This window comes from Nicotiana tomentosiformis, chromosome 7 (assembly GCF_000390325.3).
Source record: "Nicotiana tomentosiformis chromosome 7, ASM39032v3, whole genome shotgun sequence".
NCBI classification, from domain to species: Eukaryota; Viridiplantae; Streptophyta; class Magnoliopsida; order Solanales; family Solanaceae; genus Nicotiana; species Nicotiana tomentosiformis.
The window spans coordinates 125,999,024-126,025,579 of NC_090818.1; the positions used below are offsets into that span (position 1 = coordinate 125,999,024).

At 39.2% G+C, this 26,556-nt stretch overlaps 1 protein-coding gene across 1 annotated transcript; it reads right to left on the bottom strand.

Annotated features, from left to right (window-relative positions):
- Positions 1-2,028: 2,028 nt before the first annotated feature.
- Positions 2,029-24,841, bottom strand: LOC104099023 (1,4-alpha-glucan-branching enzyme 1, chloroplastic/amyloplastic-like). Its single transcript, XM_070179737.1, has 6 exons — positions 24,600-24,841; positions 21,241-21,542; positions 8,829-8,927; positions 8,069-8,111; positions 3,372-3,431; positions 2,029-2,145 (listed from the first exon to the last, which is right to left on the bottom strand). Exons 1-6 carry the CDS (start codon positions 24,753-24,755, stop codon positions 2,038-2,040), a joined length of 768 nt encoding a protein of 255 aa, XP_070035838.1. The 5' UTR covers positions 24,756-24,841; the 3' UTR covers positions 2,029-2,037.
- Between the last annotated feature and the right edge of the window lie 1,715 nt (positions 24,842-26,556).

The window sequence follows — 26,556 nt, forward strand, 5'->3', positions numbered from 1 at the left end:
GACATTTTTTTTCCGGTGAGTGTTGTAAGTCAGTTTATGGATTCTCCCAGTGATAGTCACTGGGATGCAGTTGTTCACATTCTTCGGTATAAAAAGTCAGCTCCAGGCAAATGATTACTATTCGAGGATCGAGGCCACGAGTAGATTGTTGGGTACACAAATGCTGATTGGGCAGGATCACCTTTTGATAGGCGTTATACGTCTGGATATTGTGTTCTAGTAGGAGGTAACTTGGTCTCGTGGAAGAGCAAGAAACAGAATGTAGTTGCTCGATCTAGCGCCGAAGCCGAATATCGAGCCATGGCTATGGCGACATGTGAGTTAGTTTGGGTCAAGCAGTTACTCAAGGAGCTAAAGTTCGGAGAAATCAATAAGATGGAACTAGTGTGTGATAACCAAGCTGCTCTTCATATTGCGTCAAATCCGGTGTTCCATGAGAGGACTAAACACATTGAGATCGACTGTCACTTTATCATAGAAAAAATACTTTCAGGAGATATTATTACAAAGTTTGTAAAGTCGAATGATCAACTACCAGATATTTTCACTAAGTCTCTTACTGATTCTCGTATTAGCTACATGTGTAGCAAGCTCAGTACATATGATGTGTATGCACCGGCTTGAGGGGGAGTGTTAGTATGTATAGTGTAGTCTTGTCCCACATTGAAAGATAAGTAATATCTCCTTGTAGTGTATAGTTATAAATAGGGACCTCTTATATTGTATTTATCATCTAATATCAATAACATATTTTCTCCCGTGCCTTCTCACAAATATGTGTCTAGACAAAGTTCCCCCCCGCGCGACTGAAAATATTTAAATTTTAACTGCGTGCCACAAGTTTTACACTTAGCCTTATTTTTTGGAATTAGTTGAGTAAAAAATGACTAAACATGAGATGTTTCCGTCTGTTTGGTAGGTTATCTAGAAAAAGTAGGGGCAGTAACAAGAGTATCAGATGAGGCATTATTTGGATTATCAGGGTTATCACTAGTGGGTGTATCGTCATCCGGTTGAGTTTCATCAAAATCTATTTCCTCCTTATCATTTTCATCAGTAGTTGGATTAGAATAAAGAGCATTCATTAATTCATGGTCTAATTGTTCACCAGCTCCAACATTATGGCAAAATTGACTCTTAGTAAATTGTAATAAACTATTATCACTATCAAGAATAGCATGTGTAGGACGGATATGAGATTTGGTTCGGGGAGCCGGGGGCAGTGGAGGAGGAACAGATTGACTACTAGATTCATCACTCTTGGATTTTTCCTTATTTTTATCAAATAATAGAAAATAAATAAAACAAACAAAACTATAATATTAAAACTTAAGAGTTGGAACGAGTTTACCAAATTGACGAACAACTTGTTAAAAATTGATTATCGTTGAAGACTTGAAGACTGATTCACCAACTTCACAATTTTTTCACAAATTGTAACAATAAAGTAAGCAATAATAGAAGAAAATTAGAGAGAGATTGATGATTTTGTACGAAAAATGAAAGAATGAGGGGGTATTTATAGTTGAAAATAGGAAAAAAGTGTAATTATAAAACGTTTGGGGTTAAAACAAAGTTTGGGGGATTAAATGGCTATTTTGTAAATAGCCAACATCTATTTTGACAGACCCAACGACCATATTTTACATGCCCAAACGGGCAGAATTGTTTTTTTAAAAATTTTTGACTGTTTGGTCGACCAGGGACCGGTTTGGTCCCAAACGGTCCCGGTCCTAGCGGTCCCAAAGTAGAGAGCCTGCCCAGAAGCACGTTTGGCCCACTTGGCCCGTTTGGCCCCGGGCCGGTCCACTTGTGACCCTTAGCTGAAAGAGAGAGCGAGAAGGGAGACAGAGATGTTATAAACTTTGGAAGGGGTGTCTCCTTGAAAGAGTTTGCAGCCAGCACTTAACAGGCTTAGAAGTGAATAGACCTATATAACTAAAAAGAATTCTTGAGCATTCTTTGACACAAGTATTTTAACTGAAAGGTAGAAAACAGTAGTATCAACAGCCAATGGATAAAATATCCAAATATCAATCAGAGCACTGTAGAAAATGAACATACCTTCACTCTAGGCCCATGAGGAATTGCAGGAGAGCCGTCCGCATTATTTGGCAAAAAAATCTCCCAGACACCAAATTCGTTCTGCTTATGGATCATGAATTAGTTTTATGCAACATTCCACCACTGCATAGAGCTTAACATTGTAACATGCAAAGCAAATAGATGATCCTTCTACATATCCTTCATTGTTAACATATTAATTACAGAAGATAACCGTAACACTGAAACTCTCTGTAACACCCACCTGCTCCCACCACCACCACCCCACCCCTGCCCCAAGGGGCAAAAAGGAGAGGAGAGAAGAGAAGAGAAAGACAATGCGAGCTAGTGAAGATGCGACTCATCTACTATAGCAGTGCAAGATTGTATAACAATTGTGGAATATGATCCATAAAATTTCAGGAAGTAGTTGGACAATGCCTGAAAAATCTTTAGGGAAACTGGAAAATAAATGAAAGAAGGAATAAAGACAATGCTTGGACAGAAATTCCTCAAGCGATGATTCTGTCAATTCGGAAAGAAGAGAATAGAAGATCTCTTGAGCAAGTGAAATTTTTTCCTTTTTTTGACACGTACAAGTGGGACTTTCTTTTGTTCCAAACAAAACGTATGATGTTCGCTTAGAGTACTTCAGGAGTACTCAAAAGATGCAACTTGTATAGGTGATAGGATGTCTTCTGCAGAGAGCAATAATTTTTGTATAGCTCCTCTTTGACCTGTACACTTGTCTAATATCCGGTTGATCCCTTTTGTGCAATGAACTGAAAAAGAAGGAATTTTATTGCATGCTCGTAGAAGTAAAGCAGAATTCTGAAAGACTCAGGAAAGTTCTAAAGAACAACACCAGATCTTGAATATTTCATTTTATCAGATCAATGGAACATTTGACAAAATAATTAGACTTCTTTTCTTTTTTTGATAAGTAACCAGACCAGTTAGACATAGAAAGCACTATTCTCACCGAATACCAATTTAAAGTGTGTCGTCATTTTCAGCCCTACTATCAAGGAACTAACGAAATATGAGCCTTACTAGAAATAAGTCAAGAAACTGTCACTTTGAAATCTTAAGAAATCCATATTTTCTTGCAAAGACTCCCTTGTAACATGCAAATTTGAAAAGGGGATCACGTGCCAAAATAACTCGATCAACAAAGGGGTAATAAAAAAGGTAAACAGAAATAAGAATACGAGACATTTGCTAGAAACTTTGAAATGAGTAGCAAAGACAATCGAATGTAAAGAACACAAGGCTCTCAAACAAAAATGGCAACAGAACAACTTGGATATGTACTGTAAGGGATATACCCGAGTCATGATGTCAGCATTTGGGTTCCAATTGTTGAAATCTCCAATGAGGGCAGCCCGCTGCAAGGGAAAGCATAGGATATACATGCAATTTAGACTTTCACAAAACCGATATTATCATATCATAAACAAAATGCAGAAGTTGGTATAACAACTGATGGGCATATAAGGAGATCACCAATGACTTTCCACGTTATTTCACATTATTGATCTCTCATTTCACCGTATACTGCACTTGAACCTTATCTTTTTAGTAATCAGTTTACACAAAACGTCAGAATTTGCAGCTTTGGCAGAAAAATGTTTTGCCATACATCCAGCAATTATGTGTTGCCAAAGGGATTCTCCTTTCTTTTAGAAGGCTCCTCAATCTAAAATCAGCGTACTGAACTCATCGGACTTAGTTAAACTCAAGAAATAACATTTTATTCTGATAAAAGCACCCCCTAACCAAAAGAGAAATACTTGATTTGCTGATATAAGTACCTGTACTGGCATAACACAAACCAGGTCAAAATATCATGATTGTGTTCCTCAAGACAAATTTGTACTTATTTCGCTGATCTTGAGTCAGTGTAGTTCTTGGAATCCTGGGAGCTAATTCTTACATGCCAAAATAGATCTTTTACTTGCTAGTGGCAGAAGAAAGATGATTCACTAATTATTTTGGGATACAGAAGTTTGCAACCTGGAGTATTTTAAAATAGTTTCTCAGTCCTTGACCTTTATTCTGAAAAGATGACTTAATATATGTCTATTCTCACTCCATCCTCAAAGTGACCATCACATTGGACCAGAATAAGTCTTACAAACTAAGTCAATGGCTCACCAAGTCGATGCCTAGATCAAGCTTGCAGAGCTAGTGAGTAATGCTATCGAGTAGCAAAACCAAACTTTAATGAGTTAAGCCAAAGGAATCTTATCCTCGTTTTTAGGTCAGAAGTCCATCCAGGGTGAAGACCATAATCTGTGCAAATGACAGAAACTGTGGAGCAATTACAATATTCTAAACTATCAGAAAAGAAACATATTTAGGTCAGAAGTCCTTAAACAGGCTTCTTGAGAATTAAAACATAAATCTTCTCCTTTCTACTTTCTCTTAGTTTCTCTCACCTTTTTTTTAAAAAAAGAAGTGGTTATCAATTTTGTGGTCCTTTTTATCATAGAGAATCTAAAACAAAACAAGAAAGGAAACATTGACCTTGGCACCAGGAGCCCACTCTCGATAAGTGATACCTGTAGCACTAGCAACAAAGTTCACAGGCAATCAGTGACTGATACTTCAGCCCCTCTCAGTAGAGCAAACTTACAAAAGGGAAAGAAGGAGCACCTACAGTAAGGTCAGGCTTACAGATCTGATATAACATACATATACTCCAAGGAAAAGAAAAACAGAAAGTAAAATGATCTACAATAAAGGGATGAAGTACATAGATTCTCTTCAAAACAATTAGGTGTAACATGAGCTCCAGACGGTTCCTTTTCGTAAACATTAGCTTTGGAAGGTCACTTTCCGGGAATCACTCCTGCTGTCTGAGATAAATACTTCAAATTCCAATATATACCATGCCTAGATTGCTAGAAACTAGATGATAGCTATTTTTAGTAAAGGACTGAGCATGTCAAGAATTAACCGCTGCTATATACATGTCTCCAAATACAAAATGTAATCTGTTTCTCTTTCTTTCATCTGCAGATATTACAACCTATATCACCTTTTCACTCCTCTATAGGTTTGAGTGTGGGCCAAATAAGTACCAAGTTGGCATCAACGAATAACATTATGGCATGAAATTGACAAGGTTTTGCTCAAGGCCGGTCTCGAATACCTTCAGAAAGAAAATTAAATAAGATAGAAAGCAGTTATTACCTACGAGTGAAACCCTTTTTTTCGTAACCACGAGAAAAAGCTTCCAAACCACCCTCATACTTGTCAATTGCCTCCCTCATTTTCTTGTACTCTTAAAACCTAAAAGTGGACAGCATAGAAAAAAAAATCTTTAGGCCAGACCGCCACATTTTCTATGGTTATCTAGCAACTAGCAATGAGATTACAAGTCGAACATTCCCGCCCAAGAGCTTTAATGATCAAAAAAGCAATGAGATCTCATCCTATGTAGTTACAGAGAGGATGTAAGCAAAAAATTTTTCCATCGATAAAATTCTCTCCAATTGCGTTAAACAAGTCGAACATTCCCGCCCAAGCTTCTCCAGAGCTGTGTTTGTAGGCAAGCTCCGGTGGCATTCCCTATTGTCTTCTGGAAGTCGCTCCTCCACAAACAAACCTCCTCCGAAGTTGTGTCTTGGCACTTTAAAACCGTACTCTCCATTTTACTTGAGCTTCCCATGAATGGTGCTCTATATTCAATATACTCTGGTATCTGCTACACGATGCCTTAGTCCCCACTTTATAGTAAAATGCCTTTCTCCTGTTACCAAATGGTAATTCCCGCGACAAAACTAGTTTCACATCCTCCTCTGATGATGTAGCGCAGCTACGCACGCCCTGCACTAGTATTTATCAAATAGTGCTCACTTGTCCAAAAGACATCTATACTGGTGGAACAAGTATAACATGTCTAATTACCTTCTATCAATTTTAGGGCATTTACTGTGGATAGCGTTCATGTATGGAATGTGAACAATGCCTCTACATATAAAACTCGTATGTATGAATAGTATTATGCGGATAATTTGTATTATTTCTGTGAATGGTGCCCATGCTTACACGGAACCAAGCTATTCCCTAGTCCTAGTACTACTTGTAGGGACATGCAATATACCGATATTGATAATTCAACCGAGCGTTTTGATACCATTTGTTGAGACCAAAGACACCCACAGTAAATAAAGGAAAATGATGATAGACATTGAAACTTTCAATTCTCAGATAAGAAAAAAATCATGACTAAAGAGAAAATAATATCAGTATCATAGAGAATAACATACACTTACTACTCTAGTATCATAGAGAATAACATACACTTAAAAGAAATACCCTCTTTAGAGACACTCTCAACATAATACTGTCAAAGTAACCACATTCCTCACATACTGTTGTGATATTGACTTTTAAACCTTCAGTTGGATTGACGAAGGAAACAGTCTCTCTTTTTGTGTCTTTTTCTTGTTCAAAGTTTGCTCCCTCAATTGATACTTGCGTAGACAAAATAGATCACCTATTGGGAGGGAGATTTTGGACTCAAAAAATATTTTTCCATAACCTGAGATAAGCATGCGTCTGTTGCAATTATTTAAACAAGACTGCTCAAGAAGCCTTAGTCATTCCAATATTATGGAAAGGATCTCTCTACCAAAATCCCAGACAATGGACTTTAAGTGTGGTAGGTTGAGCTGCTATGCATCATTTTTTTAATCCTCAAAAGTAATATTATTAATCATGGATTTATAGGCACTATTTGCTTATACGATGCCTAACACCTCAAATTTGCAGGTAATAGTAGTAGATAACTTATTGGGAGAACCTAAGGGCACCAAAGCATACTCATGCCTCCCTCTGAACTAAGAGTGCACACAAATTTATTTTCACGAGTTAGCAATGATACATCAACTGTAGCTAGAAGCCACGCATCTGGCATCTAGAAAACGGAAATATTGAGAAGACTACTTTTTAACGACACTGTTCTCATGGGAACAAAATGCAACAACACTTTCATTCAAGCAGACTCAGAAAGATATCTATTTAGAAGTGTTTCTGCAAGAAATTTGCCACCTCCACCTCCCCCCCCCCCAAAAAAAAGAACTCTCTTTTCAGAATTTGCAGCTTTGGCAAAAAAATGTTCTGCCATACATCCAGCAATTATGTGTTGCCGAAGGGATTCTCCTTTCTTTTAGAAGGCTCCTTAATGTAAAATCAGCATACTGAACTCATCGGACTAAGTAAAAATCAAGAAACAATATTTTATTATGATAAAAGCACCCCTAACCAAAAGAGAAACACTTGGTTTGCTGTTATAGGTACCTATACTGGCATAAGACAAGCCAGGTCAAAATATCATGGTTGTGTTCCTCAAGACAAATTTGTACTTAGTTGGCTGATCTTGAGTCAGTGTAGTTCTAGGAATCCTGGGAGCTAATTCTTACATGCCAAAATAGATCTTTTACTTGCTAGTGGCAGAAGAAAGATGATTCAATAAATTATTTTGGGATACAGAAGTTTGCAACCTGGAGTATTTTAAAATAGTTTCTCAGTTCTTGACCTTTATAATGAATAGATGACTCAATACATGTCCATTCTCACTCCATCCTCAAAGTGACCATCACATTGGACCAGAATAAGTCTTACAGACCAGGTCAATGACTCACCAAGTCGAAGCCTAGATCAAGCTTGCAGAGCTAGTGAGGAATGCTATCAAGTAACAAAGCCTAACTTTAATAAGTTAAGCCAAAGGAATTTTATCCTTGTTTTTAGGTCAGAAGTCCATCCAAGGTGAAGATCATAATCTGTGAAAATGACAGAAACTGTAGAGCAATTACAATATTCTAAACTATCAGAAAAGAAACATCTTTAGGTCAGAAGTCCTTAAACATCTTTCTTCAGAATTAAAACATAAATGTTCTCCTTTCTACTTTCTCTTAGTTTCTCTCACCTTTTACTTTAAAAAGAAGTGGTTATCAATTTTGTGGTCCTTTTTATCATAGAGAATCTAAAACAAAACAAGAAATGAAACACTGACCTTGGCACCAGGAGCCCACTCCCGATAAGTGATACCTGTAACACTGGCAACAAAGTTCACATGCAATCAGTGACTGGTACTTCAGCCCCTCTCAGTAGAGCAAACTTAGAAAGGGAAAGAAGGAGCATCTACAGTAAGGTCAGGCTTACAGATCTGATATAACTTACTCCAAGGAAAAGAAAAGCCCCTCTCAGTAGAGCAAACTTAGAAAAGGAAAGAAGGAGCATCTACAGTAAGGTCAGGCTTAGAGATCTGATATAACTTACTCCAAGGAAAAGAAAAACAGAAAGTAAAAAGATCTACAATAAAGGGATGAAGTACATAGATTCTCTTCCAACAATTAGGTGTAACACTAGCTCCAGATGGTTCCTTTTCATAAACATTAGCTTCGGTAGGTCACTTTTCGGGAATCACTTCTGCTGTCTGAGACAAATACTTCAAATTCCAATATATACCATGCCTAGATTGCTAGAAACTAGATGATAGCTATTTTTAGTAAAGGGCTGAGCATGTCAAGAATTAACCGCTGCTATATACATGTCTCGAAATACAAAATGTAATCTGTTTCTCTTTCTTTTTTCTGCAGATATTACAACCTATATCACCTTTTCACTCCTCTATAGGTTTGAGTGTGGGTCAAAGAAGTACCAAGTGGGCGTCAACGAAAAATATTATGGCATGAAATTGACAAGGTTTTGCACAAGGCCGGTCTCGAATACCTTCAGAAAGAAAATTAAATAAGATAGAAAGCAGTTATTACCTACGAGTGAAACCCATTTTTTCGTAACCACGAGAAAAAGCTTTCAAACCACCCTCATATTTGTCAATTGCCTCCTTCATTTTCTTGTACTCTGAAAACCTAAAAGTGGATAGCATAGAAAAACATTCTTTAGATTTTAGCTGGACATGTCCAGGCGCAGGAACTGCAGAGAAAGATAGCACTGCCACTTGGGGCAGAATGAAGCAGATAAATGCTGAGGCATATAGATACACCAAGAGCAAAACCATAATTGCATAACCAAAGGCAAATAATGTCTCGAGAGCAAGAACATCCAACAAAGCAAACAATTCATAGAGAAAGAACAAAAATTCTGGAAGTACATGTGAGCAATCAGCTCTCAGAGTTAGTAAAATTGGAAAGTTGAAGAATAAAACAGAACTGCTGACGAACAATCCAACCAATACAGAGCATGGTAGACTGCTACTAGAAATTAAACTAGCATGTTGCTGTGCTATGGACCTATTATGTCCTTCAAGAATTAAACTTGGGAGACAAAAACGAAGAATATACAAAGCAAATAATCAAACATAGGCAGAAGAACAAACAAAACCCAACATAGGACCACGGCAATTAAAAACAAACATCGATGACAATAACAAAACAGAAAATATTAAGAGCATTCAGATTGGAAAAAAAAACTTCTGTTTCAAACAATGACTAAAATATTATAAAGCATCTTAAATGGGTATAAACAAAAACAGTGGCTGGTAATGCCTAAACTAAGCATAAAAAAGGGGTCAGATGGACCAAATTGTGCATCTTAACTGGTCAATGGTTCCCCGGAAGGCTTCTTCCCTTCCCAAGGAGACTTGGGACAAGGTGATCATCTCCCTCTTCGTTCACGCAAGTGGTGGTCACCTATCTCCCATTTTGTCCATGGCCAAAAGATTAAGGCACTTAGAAATATGCTGAAAGTGGCTGTAGACGGGATGGATTGAGGGATTTAATGGGGAGCCAGTAAACCTTCAAATTGTCTCCATTACCCCTATGTTTATGCTGATAATACCGTCATGCTCTGTGATGCTGAGGAGAGGCAACCAATGCACCTAAGAGTCATTCGTGATGCCTTTGAGGCAGTTCCTGGCCTAAGGATCAACAATGAACTAAAATTTCCTCTTCCCAGTCAATAAAGTTCACAGCATACACTCACTGGCTGACCTGATCAAACGCAGAATTGGGGAACTACCTGCCATTTACCAGGGAGTTCTCTCAGGGCCAAATATAAAGACACGGCAGGGGAATGGAGTTAGAGAAGGTGGAGAGGAGACTGTCAAACTAGAAGAGGCACTATCTTTCAATGCGTGGCAGACTAGTATTTATTAATTGAGTCCTAGATAGTCTTCTTCCAACAACACCAGTACACCACTACCTTCCTGAGTCCTAAACGTGTGACAAAGCTCAGAAGGCATTCCTATGGGAAAGAAATGCAGAAACCAAAATGTACCACCTGCTTAGGTGGGATAAATGCATAAGTGAAAGGAGGCCGGTGGTTTAGGAGTAAGAAACCTGAAAAAGTATGACTGAAGCTCTTATACAAATGGCTATGGAGGTAAACTTCTCAAGTCTCAACAAGAAGGAATGTGGGAGTAGTGATTAGCAAAAGTATGGTTGGTCAACTCTGTGGTGTTTCAACCAGTGAGTGCTCGTCTTATGGGGTCTGCCTATGGGAAAACACAAGGAATCATTGGGCTGATTTGTTCACTTGTATAGATGCCAATCTAGGCAATGGAAGAAATTAAAGTTTTGACAAGATGCATAATAGGGCCATATTACCCTCAAAGATGAATCCACAGATCCTACGTCATGGCAGATAATTTGCAACTAAGTTGCTGAAGAATGTTCAGAAAGATTTCATATATATGTACACAATAGGACTAGTAAGCAGCAGCATATTGAAGTTGTTACACCCTATATTTTCGTACATAAAAATGCATCGTAAGCAAACTAATGTAGGACCAAAAATGAGATAATATTTAAAAGTATATAAATTAATTTAATCATGTTACCTCTGAGGTCACAAATATTGAAGATCATGAACAACAAGTACAAAGAGGGTTGGACGGTTCAGAAGATAAAGCAATTGAAGAAAATAATATTTCGTCGAAAGTCGACAAGTTGGGAATGTTATAACATATACCTTTGGGGTGATACTAGGGTGCTTAACATGATAAGGAGATTATGTTATGATTTATATTAGTCGTATGACATCCGTGTGTTATGTTTTGAAGTCAAGAGAGTTGTGGAACAAAAGTCGATGAAAGTCATCACAAGTTACATTCATAAGTTTTACTGAAACTTTGGGTCAAATGTAACTGCGATTTTCTCCCAATATACTTAGATTTATGGGATGTTCCACCCATCAAATTAAAGATCTATGAGTCTATTTTCCAACGCATTAAACCGTTTGTTAATACGACATTGGAGTAGAAAGATATGGGCATTTGTGCGATACTGCGCAAGCTGCTATGTGACAAGTAGGTGTGTCACCTACTTGCTTAAATGAGAGCCCAAAAAAATGGGCCATTTTGGGTCGTCCAAAGAGGCCTTTTAAGGGCCTATTTTCTTCATATATTAGACTTAAAATAGAGCACAATAACCAGACATAAGCTCTGCAAAGAATCCTCCCAAAAATTTCTCACAAACCCTAATTGATTTTCTCTCCCTTTCAAGTTCCAATTGGAGGTAAATCCTAGAGTTTGAAGAACCAAGATAAGAGCTGAGTTATCCAACAAATAAGGTGAGTTTACTTCTCTCTTTCATTCAATTTTTCTTCTGTAAATTCATGGTAAGTCGTTCTATACTTGTAAGAACTCACGGGACGGTGATCGGAAGCCGTGAGTTCGAGTTATTCACTTGTAGCAGACTGTTTTGTGGACTGTTTTGTGTTGCTGTTGGGCTGCGTGTTTTACTACTATTTTGTGGAGTTTTGGAGGAGGAAGGGGTTTATAAACACCATATAAATGTAGGGTGGTTGGCTGGTCATTCGTCATAACATTTTCGGGTCGTTTGACACTACTACGGTGGTTGTTTTGTGTACGAAGAGATTGGGGTGTGTTGGGCTGTTTTGTAGTATTTGATGGTGTATATAGGGCTGAAAAATGATGTATATATGTTGTTATTGTTCTGTTCTTGTATTGTTGGTGTTATCTTGAATTTGGAGGAAGTAAGGATTATAGGGGAGATGCTGCCCGTTTTAATACAAAATAGGTTTGTCGTTCGTTGTGCGATAGTTGTACCTTTCGTAACTTGACGATAGTATTATTATCATTCTTGTAGATTAAGGTGCGAAGAGGTGAGTTCAACTTGGTGATTGGAAAGATTGTGATAAGGTATGTTAAGGCTAAGCCTTCCTTCATTTTGGCATGATCTCGTAGCTACATGTGTTAGTAATGAGACAAAAGAGAAGTTCATATTCATGAATTTATTCACACTATTCTAGTCTCATAAGTTACAATATTATTCCTTATCAAGACTCTATATTCAATTTTAGTATTGTCTTCTTCCAGTCAAGAGAGCAGCAAGCCTATATATACAGTATTACAGTATTTTCATTACCATCGAGCTATAATCGATGGGCAGGCCCCTATTGGGCAACCTCTGATCAGATGGAAAGTTATATACCGAGCCTACTGTGGCCGAGCGCCTATGAGCTAGCCCAGCATGGTCGAGATACATAGCCTAGTATGGCCGAGCGCCTATGAGTGAGCCTACTATGGCAGAGCAGTTATATATACCGAGCCTTATAAGGCCGTACAATTATTTTACTTACTATATTGAAGGAGTTGAGTCAGTATCAGCAGGTAAGTATATCTCCAGATCATCTTTGACTCCCAGTTACTTCCAGTTATTATATTATCAGTTCAGTTTCGATTTTCAGTTATGTTATTGCCTTACATACTCGGTACATTATTTCGTACTGACGTCCCTTTTCCGGGGATGCTGCATTTCATGCATGCAGGTTCAGATAAACAGACGAGTAGATCTCCTTAGTAGGTGTTTCTCGAGTTCAGCCTGATCGGTAAGCTCCACGTCTTTCGGAGTTGCCAGGTCTAGAGTGTTGTGTACATCTTATGTATATCTGTATATATATTATGGGTAGGTCGGGGCCTTGTTCCGATCATAGTACATCTATCAGTAGAGGCTTGTAGACATATCCTGTTGGTTAGTGCAGTATGTTGGGTTTGTAGGCCTGGTATGTATAATTTGGTGGTTTGTCAGCTGTAGTAGCTATGACGGCCTTTTCAGCCTAGCTTTATATTGATGTTTAGTTAGCGCTAGTTTCCATTCAGTTTTATATTTTGCTTCGCAAATTGTCTTGCAAGGTGGCCCCATGGCCAAAGTATGACATTATGTGTTCAGAGTCCCTTAGTCGCAATTTGGTATGCCAGGTTAGGTGAGGCACCGGGTGCTTGTCTCGCTCCGAGGTTCGAGGCGTGACAAACTTGGTATCAAAGCAGTTCTATCCTAGGGAGTCTACAAGCCGTGTCTAGTAGAGTCTTGTTTATAGATGTGTTGTGCACCACATTATATAAGCATGGCACTACAGGGCATTTAGGAGTTGGTTACCCTTCTTTGAAATCTAAATCGTGCTACAGAACTGAGTTATAGGAAATTTGAATTAAACATATGTGTTGGTGTTTGCATGCACAGATTACGGTGACTAGGAAGACTACGGCTAGCCAAAGGAGAGATACAGTAGTAGGTGAGGGGACCAGCAGCGTACCCCCAGTAGATGGGGCCCAGCCTGAGGCTCAAGGTGAGACCCCTACTCAGCCATTACCGGCTCCCCCACCAACTACGGAGATTCCTAGGGAAACCGCACATCCAGTTCCCCCTCCACTTCCATCAGATCAGGACTTAAGGAGTGCGGTGCATTTGTTGACACAGTTGGTAGCTACCCAGCAACAGGCTAGGGCATCAGCTAGTGCAGGAACTTCTGAGGGGTCTGGGAGTTCAAGGGTCCGAGAGTTTATTGCTTTGAGTCCCCCAGAGTTCACGGGGACAGATCAGAGGGAGGACCCGCAGGATTTCATAGATCAGCTTCACAGGATCTTTCGTGTTATGCATGCCACGGAGAAAGAGGCAGTTGAGCTAGCAGCTTTTCGACTCCGAGATATAGCCATCCTTTGGTATGAGGGATGGGAGAGGTCCAGGGGACGTGATGCACCTCCAGCTATTTGGGAGAATTTTTTGAATGCCTTCCTTGACCAGTACTTACCACGGGAGATCCGACAGGCTCGAGTCGATCAGTTTCTAGCCCTCAAGCAGGGTAATATGAGTGTTCGAGAGTATAGTCTCCGTTTTGACTCATTGGCCAGATATGCACCATCCATAATTGCTATTATGCAGGACAGGATTCACAGGTTTATAGCAGGGTTAGCCCCAGAGTTAACCGAGGCATGTGCCACCGCTGCATTGCAGGATAGTATGGATATCTCCCGGATTCAGGCATTCGCCCAGAATATAGAAAGGGGTAGGCGTCGACAGCAGGGTACAGAGAGGGCTGAGCAAGGGCAACGTAAGAGGATGAGATTTCCCAGGTCTCAGGAGAAATATCAGGGTAGTTATAGGACCCAGTACTTCGGACGGCCACCTAGGCCTCTGCCACCTCAGTTACAGGGTTACAGGTATGACCGCTATACTCAGTCAGGACCAGGTGAGAGCTCATGGGCATCGGGTTTGCAGCGACAGCGAGGATCTGCGCAGACATGGTCATTTCCTCCACGGTGTGACATCTGTGGTAGAGGACACTTGGGCCAATGCCGAGCAGGTTCTGATGCTTGTTATACATGTGGGCGTCCAGGGCATATGATGCGGGATTGCCCAAATAGAGATTCGGGGGGAATGGCACAACCAGCGAGTTCAGCAACAGGATCATCTATGTCCGTGCATCCTTCAGGGCGCGAGTCTCAGTCTTCGGCTGGTAGAGGTCGGGGCAGAGGTAGAGGTTCCAGTTCAAGTGGTAATCAGAACCGTATCTATGCTTTAGCGGGTCGACAGGACCAGGAGTCTTCACCAGACGTTGTGACAGGTATATTAACCATTTGCTCTCACGATGCTTATGCTTTGATAGACCCAGGATCTACTTTATCGTATATTACCCCATTTGTCGCGAGGAAGTTTGGTATAGTGCCTGAAATACTAAGTGATCCTTTTGCGGTATCTACACCGGTCGGAGAATCGATTATTGCTAGACGGGTTTACCGAGGTTGTACGGTGACAATTTGTAGTCGTCAGACCTCAGCTGACCTAGTTGAGCTAGAGATGATGGATTTTGATGCTATCATGGGCATGGACTGGTTGGCAGCTTGCTATGCCACAGTTGATTGCCGAGCAAAGGCAGCCAGATTTCATTTTCCGGGTGAGCCAGTCCTTGAATGGGTAGGTAATACACCAACACCCAGAGGTAGGTTTATTTCCTATCTGAAGGCGAGGAAAATGATCGCAAAAGGGTGCATTTATCATATTGTGCGAGTTAGAGATGCAGATGCTGAGATACCTACACTTCAGTCTATTCCCGTAGTCAAAGAGTATGCAGATGTGTTTCCAGATGAGCTTCCAGGTATTCCTCCAGAGCGAGAGATTGATTTTAGCATCGATTTGCTTCCAGGAACTCAACCAATATCCGTCCCTCCTTATAGAATGGCACCTGGCGAATTGAAGGAGTTGAAGGAGCAGTTAAAAGATTTGTTGGAGAAAGGTTACATCAGGCCCAGTACCTCACCTTGGGGTGCACCAGTACTATTTGTGCGGAAGAAAGACGGCTCGCTGAGGATGTGTATCGATTATAGGCAGCTGAACAAGGTAACTATTAAGAATAAGTATCCACTTCCAAGGATCGATGACTTGTTTGATCAGTTGCAGGGGGCTAGATGCTTTTCAAAGATAGATTTGAGGTCGGGGTACCACCAAGTCAGAGTTCGGGAAATAGATATTTCGAAGACAGCCTTCAGGACCCGATATGGCCACTTCGAGTTCCTTGTCATGTCCTTCGGGTTGACTAATGCACCCGCTGTATTTATGGACTTGATGAATAGCCTATTCCGACCATTTTTAGATTTGTTCGTGATAGTATTTATTGATGATATTCTGGTTTATTCCCGTTCAGAGGATGAGCATGCGGACCACCTGCGAGCGGTACTCCAAACCCTCCGTGATCGTAAGTTGTATGCTAAGTTTTCTAAATGTGAGTTCTGGTTGAAGTCTGTAGCATTCTTGGGGCATATTGTATTAGATGAAGGGATAAAGGTGGACACTCAGAAGATTGAGGCCGTGAAATCTTGGCCTAGACCTACCACTCCGACAGAGGTTCGTAGCTTTCTAGGCTTAGCAGGATACTATCGGAGGTTCGTAGAGGGTTTTTCTTCCCTTTTGGCACCATTGACGAAGTTGACACAGAAAGAAACTAAGTTTCAATGGACAGAGGCTTGTGAGCGGAGTTTCCAAGAGCTTAAGAACAGGTTGACCTCAGCTCCAGTTCTAACACTTCCAGAGGGTCTAGAGGGTTATGCCGTGTATTGTGATGCATCAGGTGTCGGGTTAGGATGTGTCCTGATGCAACATGGGAAGGTAATTGCGTATGCTTCAAGGCAGTTGAGGAAGCACGAGAGGAATTATCCGACCCACGACCTTGAGTTAGCTGCGGTTGTCTATGCACTTAAGATATGGCGGCATTATTTATATGGTGTTCATGTTGATGTATTTACTGATCATAAAAGCCTACAATATATCTTCAAGCAGAAAGAGTTGAATTTGCGACAGAGGCGATGGCTTGAGTTATTGAAAGATTACAATGTTAACATTCTCTACCATCCAGGGAAAGCTAATGTTGTAGCAGATGCCTTAAGTCGCCGATCTATGGGTAGCTTAGCACATGTAGAGCCCAAGAAAAGACAATTAGCTAGAGAGATTCATCAATTGTCTTCGTTGGGGGTTCGGTTAGTAGATTCTGAGGATGGTGGAGTTGTACTCCAAAACACTACAAAATCATCCCTCATAGCGAAAGTCAAGGAAAGGCAGTACGAGGACCCAGAGTTGGTCGAGCTGAGAGAGCGAGTTCCGCAGCAGAAGAAGCCACTGTTAGAGCTAAAGGGAGATGGGGTTCTCAGATATAGGGGTCGTTTATGTGTTCCAGATGTAGCAGGGCTACGAGACAAGATTATGTCAGAGGCACATTATTCATGGTATTCCATCCATCTTGGGTCGACGAAGATGTATCATGACATTAAGGATGTGTACTGGTGGAATGATATGAAGAAGAACATTGCTGAGTTTGTCGCCCAATGTACTAGTTGCCAGCAAGTGAAGATAGAGCACCAGAAGCCTGGAGGGCTAATGCAGACTATAGAGATCCCGACATGGAAATGGGAGGCGATAAACATGGACTTTATCACGGGTTTACCTCGTTCTAATCGTAAGTTCGATTCCATATGGGTGATAGTCGATAGGCTCACGAAATCAGCTCACTTCCTACCGGTCAGATCTACATATACAGTAGAAGATTATGCAAAGTTATATATTAAGGAGATAGTGCGGCTACACGGAGTACCAGTTTCTATTATATCTGACCGTGGGGCTCAGTTTACAGCACATTTTTGGAGGTCATTTCAGAGAGGTCTAGGGACTCAGGTGAATCTCAGCACAGCTTTTCATCCACAGACTGATGGACAAGCCGAGCGCACAATTCAGACGCTCGAGGATATGTTACGAGTATGTGTGTTGGATTTTAAAAGAAGTTGGGATGAACATCTACCTCTTGTCGAGTTTGCATATAATAACAGTTACCACTCCAGTATTCAGATGGCTCCGTACGAGGCTTTGTATGGGCGTAAGTGCAGATCTCCTATAGGGTGGTTTGATGTTGGGAAATCTGGGTTATATGGGCCAGACCTGGTTCAACAGGCCATAGAGAAAGTAAAGCTTATCCGGGAGCGACTGTTGACAGCTCAGAGTCGTCAGAAGTCATATTCTGACATGCGGCGACGAGACTTAGAGTTCAGGATTAATGACTGGGTATTCTTAAAGGTATCACCTATGAAGGGCGTGATGAGGTTTGGCAAGAAAGGCAAGCTTAGCCCACGGTATATTGGGCCTTATAGGATCATTCGGAGAGTGGGCCAAGTAGCTTATGAGTTAGAGTTGCCCTCAGAATTGGAGTCTGTCCATCCGGTTTTTCACGTATCTATGCTACGGAAGTGCATTGGCGATCCTACCCGAGTGGTGCCCACGGATGATGTACAGATTACAGAGGACTTGTCATACGAGGAAATTCCAGTTGCCATCCTAGACCGACAAATCCGCAATCTACGAAATAAGGAGGTAGCTTCCGTAAAGGTTTTATGGAGGAGCAAGAATGTAGAAGAGATGACGTGGGAATCGGAGGAAGAAATGAAGTCTAAATATCCCCACCTATTTCAAACTGAAGATATGGCTCGAGATGGGATGCTACAACACAGCTCTATTCAGGCTAGCAGGTCAGCAGGTAAGCTTTTATTTTTCACTTTTAGTATTTATGATTTACGGTTGGTGAGGCAAAGTGTTGCTATTTATAAACATTGGCCATGTGTGGCATGCATAGTATGTTTTCTGGATACGTACAGGTTGGTTTTAACCTAATGTACGAAGGATACTCTGGCAAAAGTTTCCAAAGTCTCTAAGAGTAAACATTCGAGGACGAATGTTTCCAAGGGGGAATGATGTTACACCCTATATTTTCGTACATAAAAATGCATCGTAAGCAAACTAATGTAGGACCAAAAATTAGATAATATTTAAAAGTATATAAATTAATTTAATCATGTTACCTCTGAGGTTACAAATATTGAAGATCATGAACAACAAGTACAAAGAGGGTTGGACGGTTCAGAAGATAAAGCAATTGAAGAAAATAATGTTTCGTCGAAAGTCGACAAGTTGGGAATGTTATAACATATACCTTTGGGGTGATACTAGGGTGCTTAACATGATAAGGAGATTATGTTATGATTTATATTAGTCGTATGACATCCGTGTGTTATGTTTTGAAGTCAAGAGAGTTGTGGAACAAAAGTCGATGAAAGTCATCACAAGTTACATTCATAAGTTTTACTGAAACTTTGGGTCAAATGTAACTGCGATTTTCTCCCAATATACTTAGAGTTATGGGGTGTTCCATCCATCAAATTAAAGATCTATGAGTCTATTTTCCAACGCATTAAACCTTTTGTTAATACGATATTGGAGTAGAAAGATATGGGCATTTGTGCGATACTGCGCAAGCTGCTAGGTGACAAGTAGGTGTGTCACCTACTTGCTTAAATGAGAGCCCAAAAAAATGGGCCATTTCGGGTCGTCCAAAGAGGCCTTTTAAGGGCCTATTTTCTTCATATATTAGACTTAAAATAGAGCATAATAACCAGACATAAGCTCTGCAAAGAATCCTCCCAAAAATTTCCCACAAACCCTAATTGATTTTCTCTCCCTTTCAAGTTTCAATTGGAGGTAAAACCTAGAGTTTGAAGAACCAAGATAAGAGCTGAGTTATCCAACAAATAAGGTGAGTTTACTTCTCTCTTTCATCCAATTTTTCTTCTGTAAATTCATGGTAAGTCGTTCTATACTTGTAAGAACTCACGGGACGGTGATCGGAAGCCGTGAGTTCGAGTTATTCACTTGTAGCGGACTGTTTTGTGGACTATTTTGTGTTGCTGTTGGGCTGCGTGTTTTACTACTATTTTGTGGAGTTTTGGAGGAGGAAGGGGGTTTATAAACACCATATAAATGTAGGGTGGTTGGCTGGTCGTTCGTCATAACATTTTCGGATCGTTTGACACTACTACGGTGGTCGTTTTGTGTACGAAGAGATTGGGGTGTGTTGGGCTGTTTTGTAGTATTTGATGGTGTATATAGGGCTGAAAAATGATGTATATATGTTGTTATTGTTCTGTTCTTGTATTGTTGGTGTTATCTTGAATTTGGAGGAAGTAAGGATTATAGGGGAGATGCTGCCCGTTTTAATACAAAATAGGTTTGTCGTTCGTTGTGCGATAGTTGTACCTTTCGTAACTTGACGATAGTATTATTATCATTCTTGTAGATTAAGGTGCGAAGAGGTGAGTTCAACTTGGTGATTGGAAAGATTGTGATAAGGTATGTTAAGGCTAAGCCTTCCTTCATTTTGGCATGATCTCGTAGCTACATGTATTAGTAATGAGACAAAAAGAGAAGTTCATATTCATGAATTTATTCACACTATTCTAGTCTCATAAGTTACAATATTATTCCTTATCAAGACTCTATATTCAATTTTAGTATTGTCTTCTTCCAGTCAAGAGAGCAGCAAGCCTATATATACAGTATTACAGTATTTTCATTACCATCGAGCTATAATCGATGGGCAGGCCCCTATTGGGCAACCTCTGCTCAGATGGAAAGTTATATACCGAGCCTACTGTGGCCGAGCGCCTATGAGCGAGCCCAGCATGGTCGAGATACATAGCCTAGTATGGCCGAGCGCCTATGAGTGAGCCTACTATGGCAGAGCAGTTATATATACCGAGCCTTATAAGGCCGTACAATTATTTTACTTACTATATTGAAGGAGTTGAGTCAGTATCAGCAGGTAAGTATATCTCCAGATCATCTTTGACTCCCAGTTACTTCCAGTTATTATATTATTAGTTCAGTTTCGATTTTCAGTTATGTTATTGCCTTACATACTCGGTACATTATTTCGTACTGACGTCCCTTTTCCGGGGATGCTGCATTTCATGCATGCAGGTTCAGATAAACAGACGAGTAGATCTCCTCAGTAGGTGTTTCTCGAGTTCAGCCTGATCGGTAAGCTCCATGTCTTTCGGAGTTGCCAGGTCTAGAGTGTTGTGTACATCTTATGTATATCTGTATATATATTATGGGTAGGTCGGGGCCCTGTTCCGATCATAGTACATCTATCAGTAGAGGCTTGTAGACATATCCTATTGGTTAGTGCAGTATGTTGGGTTTGTAGGCCTGGTATGTATAATTTGGTGGTTTGTCAGCTGTAGTAGCTATGACGGCCTTTTCAGCCTAGCTTTATATTGATGTTTAGTTAGCGCTAGTTTCCATTTAGTTTTATATTTTGCTTCGCAAATTGTCTTGCAAGGTGGACCCATAGCCAAAGTATGACATTATGTGTTCAGAGTCCCTTAGTCGCAATTGGTACGCCAGGTTAGGTGAGGCATCGGGTGTTTGTCTCGCTCCTAGGTTCGGGGCGTGACAGAAGTCTATAATAAAACCTAAACATCATCAACCAGATCATCACAGGAAAAAGTATAACAGCCTATAGACGATATAATATCATCTCTCAATCTCCCAATCATCGAATTCTGCCTCTAAAATAGGTAAATTACTCAACGAATGAAAACATTTTTACCTGTAATCAAGGAGTTGACGATGGTTTGTCAAAAGGGGGTCTATTTCGTAAATCTTCTGACCAAGTCCAGTGGGAGGAATGCCCCTCTTTCTAACTCTATCAGATTCATCGATGATTGACTCTTCAGAAGTATATAATATTTTGGACTCCTTCAGTTTACCACCTTCTTCTAGTTGTAGTGATGAAGCAAAATCCAACTCTTCAACATTTCCTTTAAGACCACTTGCTGGCTCGACGTCACCGTTCTCAGCTTTAATCTGGCTAGCATGTTCCATTTCTGAACTATCTACATCAGTTGATGCCTAAAATAGAAAAAGTAATAGAACAATTATGAAGAAAAGTGACAATATGCATTGTCAGTGGTTCTATTATATTCCAAAAAGATTTGTACATTCAATTTAACAAGATTAAAATTATATAGTAAAGAGACATGCTCTAAGGATCTACAGATCTAATCGGTGGTTGGAGCAAGATTACTATTGAAGCTAGAGAAGTCTCACTGCTTACAATGTTTTAGGGTTTTCATCATCTTACTAGTGAAGCTTTTTTAACTCATGTGCAAAAGATGCCACCAAGATTAAAAAACTCACACGTCTAGCCACCGAAACCCAAGCGTCTTCTTTCAATCATAGTGGAGTACGAAACTAGAGATATCAAATCAGTCAAAGATTAATTCCAGAGGTACATAAGCTGGAAATATTATCAATCAAGCATCCGATGAATAGCTTTATCTATCTCCTAATAAATTGAACAAGAGGTTGCCTCCAAATTGATTTGAAAAGGAGATTCCAAATTGCTTTATGTATGAGAATTATATAGAGATAAAGGCCCACCATCAAAACTATAAATAGATCAAAACAGTGTTCGAAAATGACTCTCTTCAGAATTAAAATGATGATAATTTTCTTTTATTTGTTGTTGATATTGTTTTTTTTTCCGGTCGTTGGGGGGGGGTTGTTAATAACATGATTTTTTTTGATAAGTAAACAACATGATTATATTGTTGATGGACTAGATACAGATGAGAGATGACATTGAAAGGTGTGGAAACATTCGGAAATATTTGGATGCATGTTAGGCTATTCGGAGAGTGAGTTAATTCATAGCCCCAAAATATTTTTCTTTTTATCCTGTTAGACTATTGCTTTAATTTCTATAAAATGCAGAATTATCGAAAGATTTGGGATGAGTTCTATAAAGGTCTTACATGAAGGTTAAGTGCTGTTGCTGGTCTTACATGACTAGTGGTGGCAAAATGGTTAAAAGAAAACAGTTAAACATCCATATTATCCACTAAAAAATGGGTTGGATAATGAACTTTTTAAAAACGAGTCAAATATGGATAAGAACCATATTATCCATTTAGAAAATAGATAACCAATGTATAACTAATAGGTTTAACTTTTACATTTGTAAAGCCTCAAATTGGAGGTTCTTCAAGTTTGGGAGATTAGGAATTCTTCCAAAAGTGATCATATTCAAAAGGTCATAGATATTATGGTTACCCATATTATCCGCCGGTTAACTCATTTTTTATCCGTATTAAATATGGGTTGGGTCGGATGATTTATCCGTTCTTCATTATCCGCTTTCCACCCGAACCATATCCGACCCGACCCGTCTGTTTGCCACTCCTATACATGACGGTTAAGTTGAGAAATCACTTGTAAAGAGTAGACGTCTGTGACAGAAAGGCCAGACCGCCACATTTTCTATGTTTATCTAGCAACTAGCAATGAGATTACAAGTCGAACATTCCCGCCCAAGAGATTTAATAATCAAAAAAGCAATGAGATCTCATCCTATGTAGTTACAGAGAGGATGTAAGCATTTTTTTTTCCATCGATAAATTTCTCTGCAATTGCGTTAAACAAGTCGAACATTCTCGCCCAAGCTTCTCCAGAGCTGTGTTTCTAGGCAAGCTCCGGTGGCATTCCCTATGGTCTTCTGGAAGTCGTTCCTCCACAAACAAACCTCTTCAGAAGTTGTGTCTTGGCACTTTAAAACCATGCCTCTCTATTTTACTTGAGCTCCCCATGAATGGTGCTCTATATTCAGTATCCTCTGGTATCTGCTACACGATGCCTTAGTCCCCACTTTATAGTAAAATGCCTTTCTCCAGTTACCAAATGGTAATTCCCCCGACAAAACTAATTTCACATCCTCCTCTGATGATGCAGCACAGCTACGCACTCCCTGCACTAGTATTCATCGAATAGTTCTCATTTGTCCAAAAGACATCTATACTGGTCATACAAGTATAACGGGTCTAATTACCTTCTAAATTTTAGGACATTTAATGTGGATAGCGTTCATGTATGGAATGTGAACAGTTCCTCTACATATAAAACTCGTATGTATGAATAGTATTATGAGGATAATTTGTATTATTCCTGTGAATGGTGCCCATGCTTACACGGAACCAAACTATTCCCTAGTCCTAGTACCACTTGTAGGGACATGCAATATACCGATAGGGATAATACAACCGAGTGTTTTGATGCCATTTGTTGAGACTAAAGACCCCCACAGTAAAATAAAGGGAAATAATGGTAGACATTGAAACTTCCGATACTCCCTCAATTAATACATGCGTGAGACAAAATAGGTCGCCTATTGGAAAAGAGATTTTGGACCCAAAAAATATTTTTCCATAACCTGAGATAAGCAATTATCTAAACAAGACTGTTCAAGAAGCCTTAGTCATTCCAATATCATGGAAAGGATCTCTCTACCAAAATCCCAAGCTGATTGTACAAATGGCTTTAAGTGTGGCAGGCTGAGCTGCTATGTATCATTTTCTTAACTCCCCAAAAGTAATATTTATTAATCATGGTTCTATAGGCACTGAAGGGAGCGGACCACAAGGGTCTATTGTACGCAACCTTACCCTGTATTTCTGCAAGAGCCTGTTTCCATGGCTCGAACCCGTGACCTCCTGGTCACTTGGCACAAACGTTACCAGTTACGCCAAACACATCAAATTTGTAGGTAATAGGGGCAGATAACTTTCTACTATTATTTATTGGGAGAACCTAAGGGCACCAAAGCATAATCATGCCTCCCTCTGAACTAAGAGTGCACACAAATTTGTTTTCACGAGTTAGCAATGATGCATCAACTGTAGCTAGAAGCCACGCATCTGGCATCTAGAATACGGAAATATTGAGAAGACTACTTTTTAACGACACTGTTCTCATGGGAATAAAATACAATAACACTTTCATTCAAGCAGACTCAGAAAGATATCTATTTAGAAGTGTTTCTACAAGAAAATTTTCCACCTCCATCTCCACCCCCCTCCCCCCCCCAAAAAAAAGAACTCTCTTTTCATGCGGTTGGAGATTAATGAAACATACCAGGGCATTTTCTGGAACTGTATCAGCAACCTCCAATTGTTCAGTTGAGGATAAGGAGCTGTCACTCTGGCCGCCAGGAACAAGGACTTTCTCTGATGCTGCAACTGTAAAAGATCGGGATTCGGGCTCGTAAGCAAAAATCTTCCCTACATACATATATCAGATTAGTGTTATATCTCCACTAGGCTATTTAAGTGTCAATTAATCATGGTTGAAGAGAGCAAATATTTGTGTAATTAACTAGAAGTGATACTGCAGACACAATCAAAAAGATTTTTTCCCAACCCCAAATTCCCAAGCACAATTTTATAGTGTGACAAATTAATCCTATAGCGAAAACAGATTTTATAATTTGGGGTCGTTTGGTGCGGACTAAATTATTTGCGGGATTATATTCCCAAAATTATAATTTCAAGATTAATTTATACTATATATATGAAATAGGATAAGATATAATATTATGGATTAAGTTTGAAATTAAATTTATATCGTATTTGACTGACGGTATAAATTTATTCCAAGATATATTTGTACCTCTTATCAAATCCAACATCTTATCCTACTAATAATAGTGCGTGGGGATTGGTTGAAAGACTCCACACAAGACTCTTCATCGTCAATTCAACGCCAACTTGAACTCTAAGGTTGTTGTGCACCCGTTTATCTTTAACTAGAGTTTTTGAGTCTAAGTGTTACATATGAAATAACTTTTATTATGAAGTACTTTATTTTATAATATGGATCTTTTTGGGCGAATTTAGATTTTGACGAGCAACTCAATGTCGAACTCCAATATAAATACAAATAGGCAGGACAACTCAATGCACAAAGCATCTCGGTGCACAAAGTATTCTGTATTCACGCAGAGAAAGGATCGCACTTCAAGGGTGTAATATAGACAGTCTACCCTAATACAAGTATTAATGGTTGTATCCACAATTTGAACCTATAATAACTTTATCGTGCTCCAAGACTCTTTTTCCCAATACAAATATATACTCCCTCCGTTCACTTTTACTTGGCACGTTTTGACTTTTCACGTCCCTTAAAAAATAATAAATAAAGTGCATAATTTACCATGATACTCATATTAATTGATGCATATTTTATTGGATTTAAAAAAATAATTTGAAATCAGTAATAAATATTGTGGGTATAACATGAAAAAAATTTATCTTCTCTTGATATGCATAAAGTATCAATTAAAAATAAAAATCTATTTTTAGTATACATGTCAAGTAAAAGTAAACACAGGTAGTACACATGATGAAAAAAGAAAAAGAATCTTTTTTTTCAATTATTTTATTTTTTCAATGTTTTGATATTTTTCCAAAAAAGAAGTGTGTACTCTTGAGCCAAAGGGCCCACGTGGGGTGTTAGAAAAATGGAGTACTATATGAATCTTCGTAAATATGAGGAATGAAAGGCTGGTAATGTATTCCATGTGCAACTGATTAGCCATCTTTTTCAATCTTGTGGGGTTTTCACTTGTGATCTTTTTAGTGGCATTATTCCACGTGTCTCCTAAAAGTTAGGAGTGTACATTTTGTTAAAGATTATTTTGATGCGATATTCTTCTTGCTTATTTTTATGCTTTATACATCATATGCTAATTGAAAAAATACCATTAATATTGATTTTAAGTTCCACTTTAATGAGTTGATGAGATAATCACATGGATTTTAGTGGGTATCTTTTAGAACAACAACGACTCAATGTAATTCTGCTAGTGAGGTATATAGATGGTTGTATGTGTGCAAACTATTTAATCATTTTTTATAGAGTAAATCAACTAGACAATAGCTTTTTTCACAATTAAGCAATGATCTTTATGATCAGTATTATTACTGCTAGTCTATTATTATCTTATTCTTTAATTTTATTATTATTGTTGTTTCTTTTACTTTGAATATCTTTATTACTTTTATTGTCAATACCTTTATTTTTTCAGTATTTT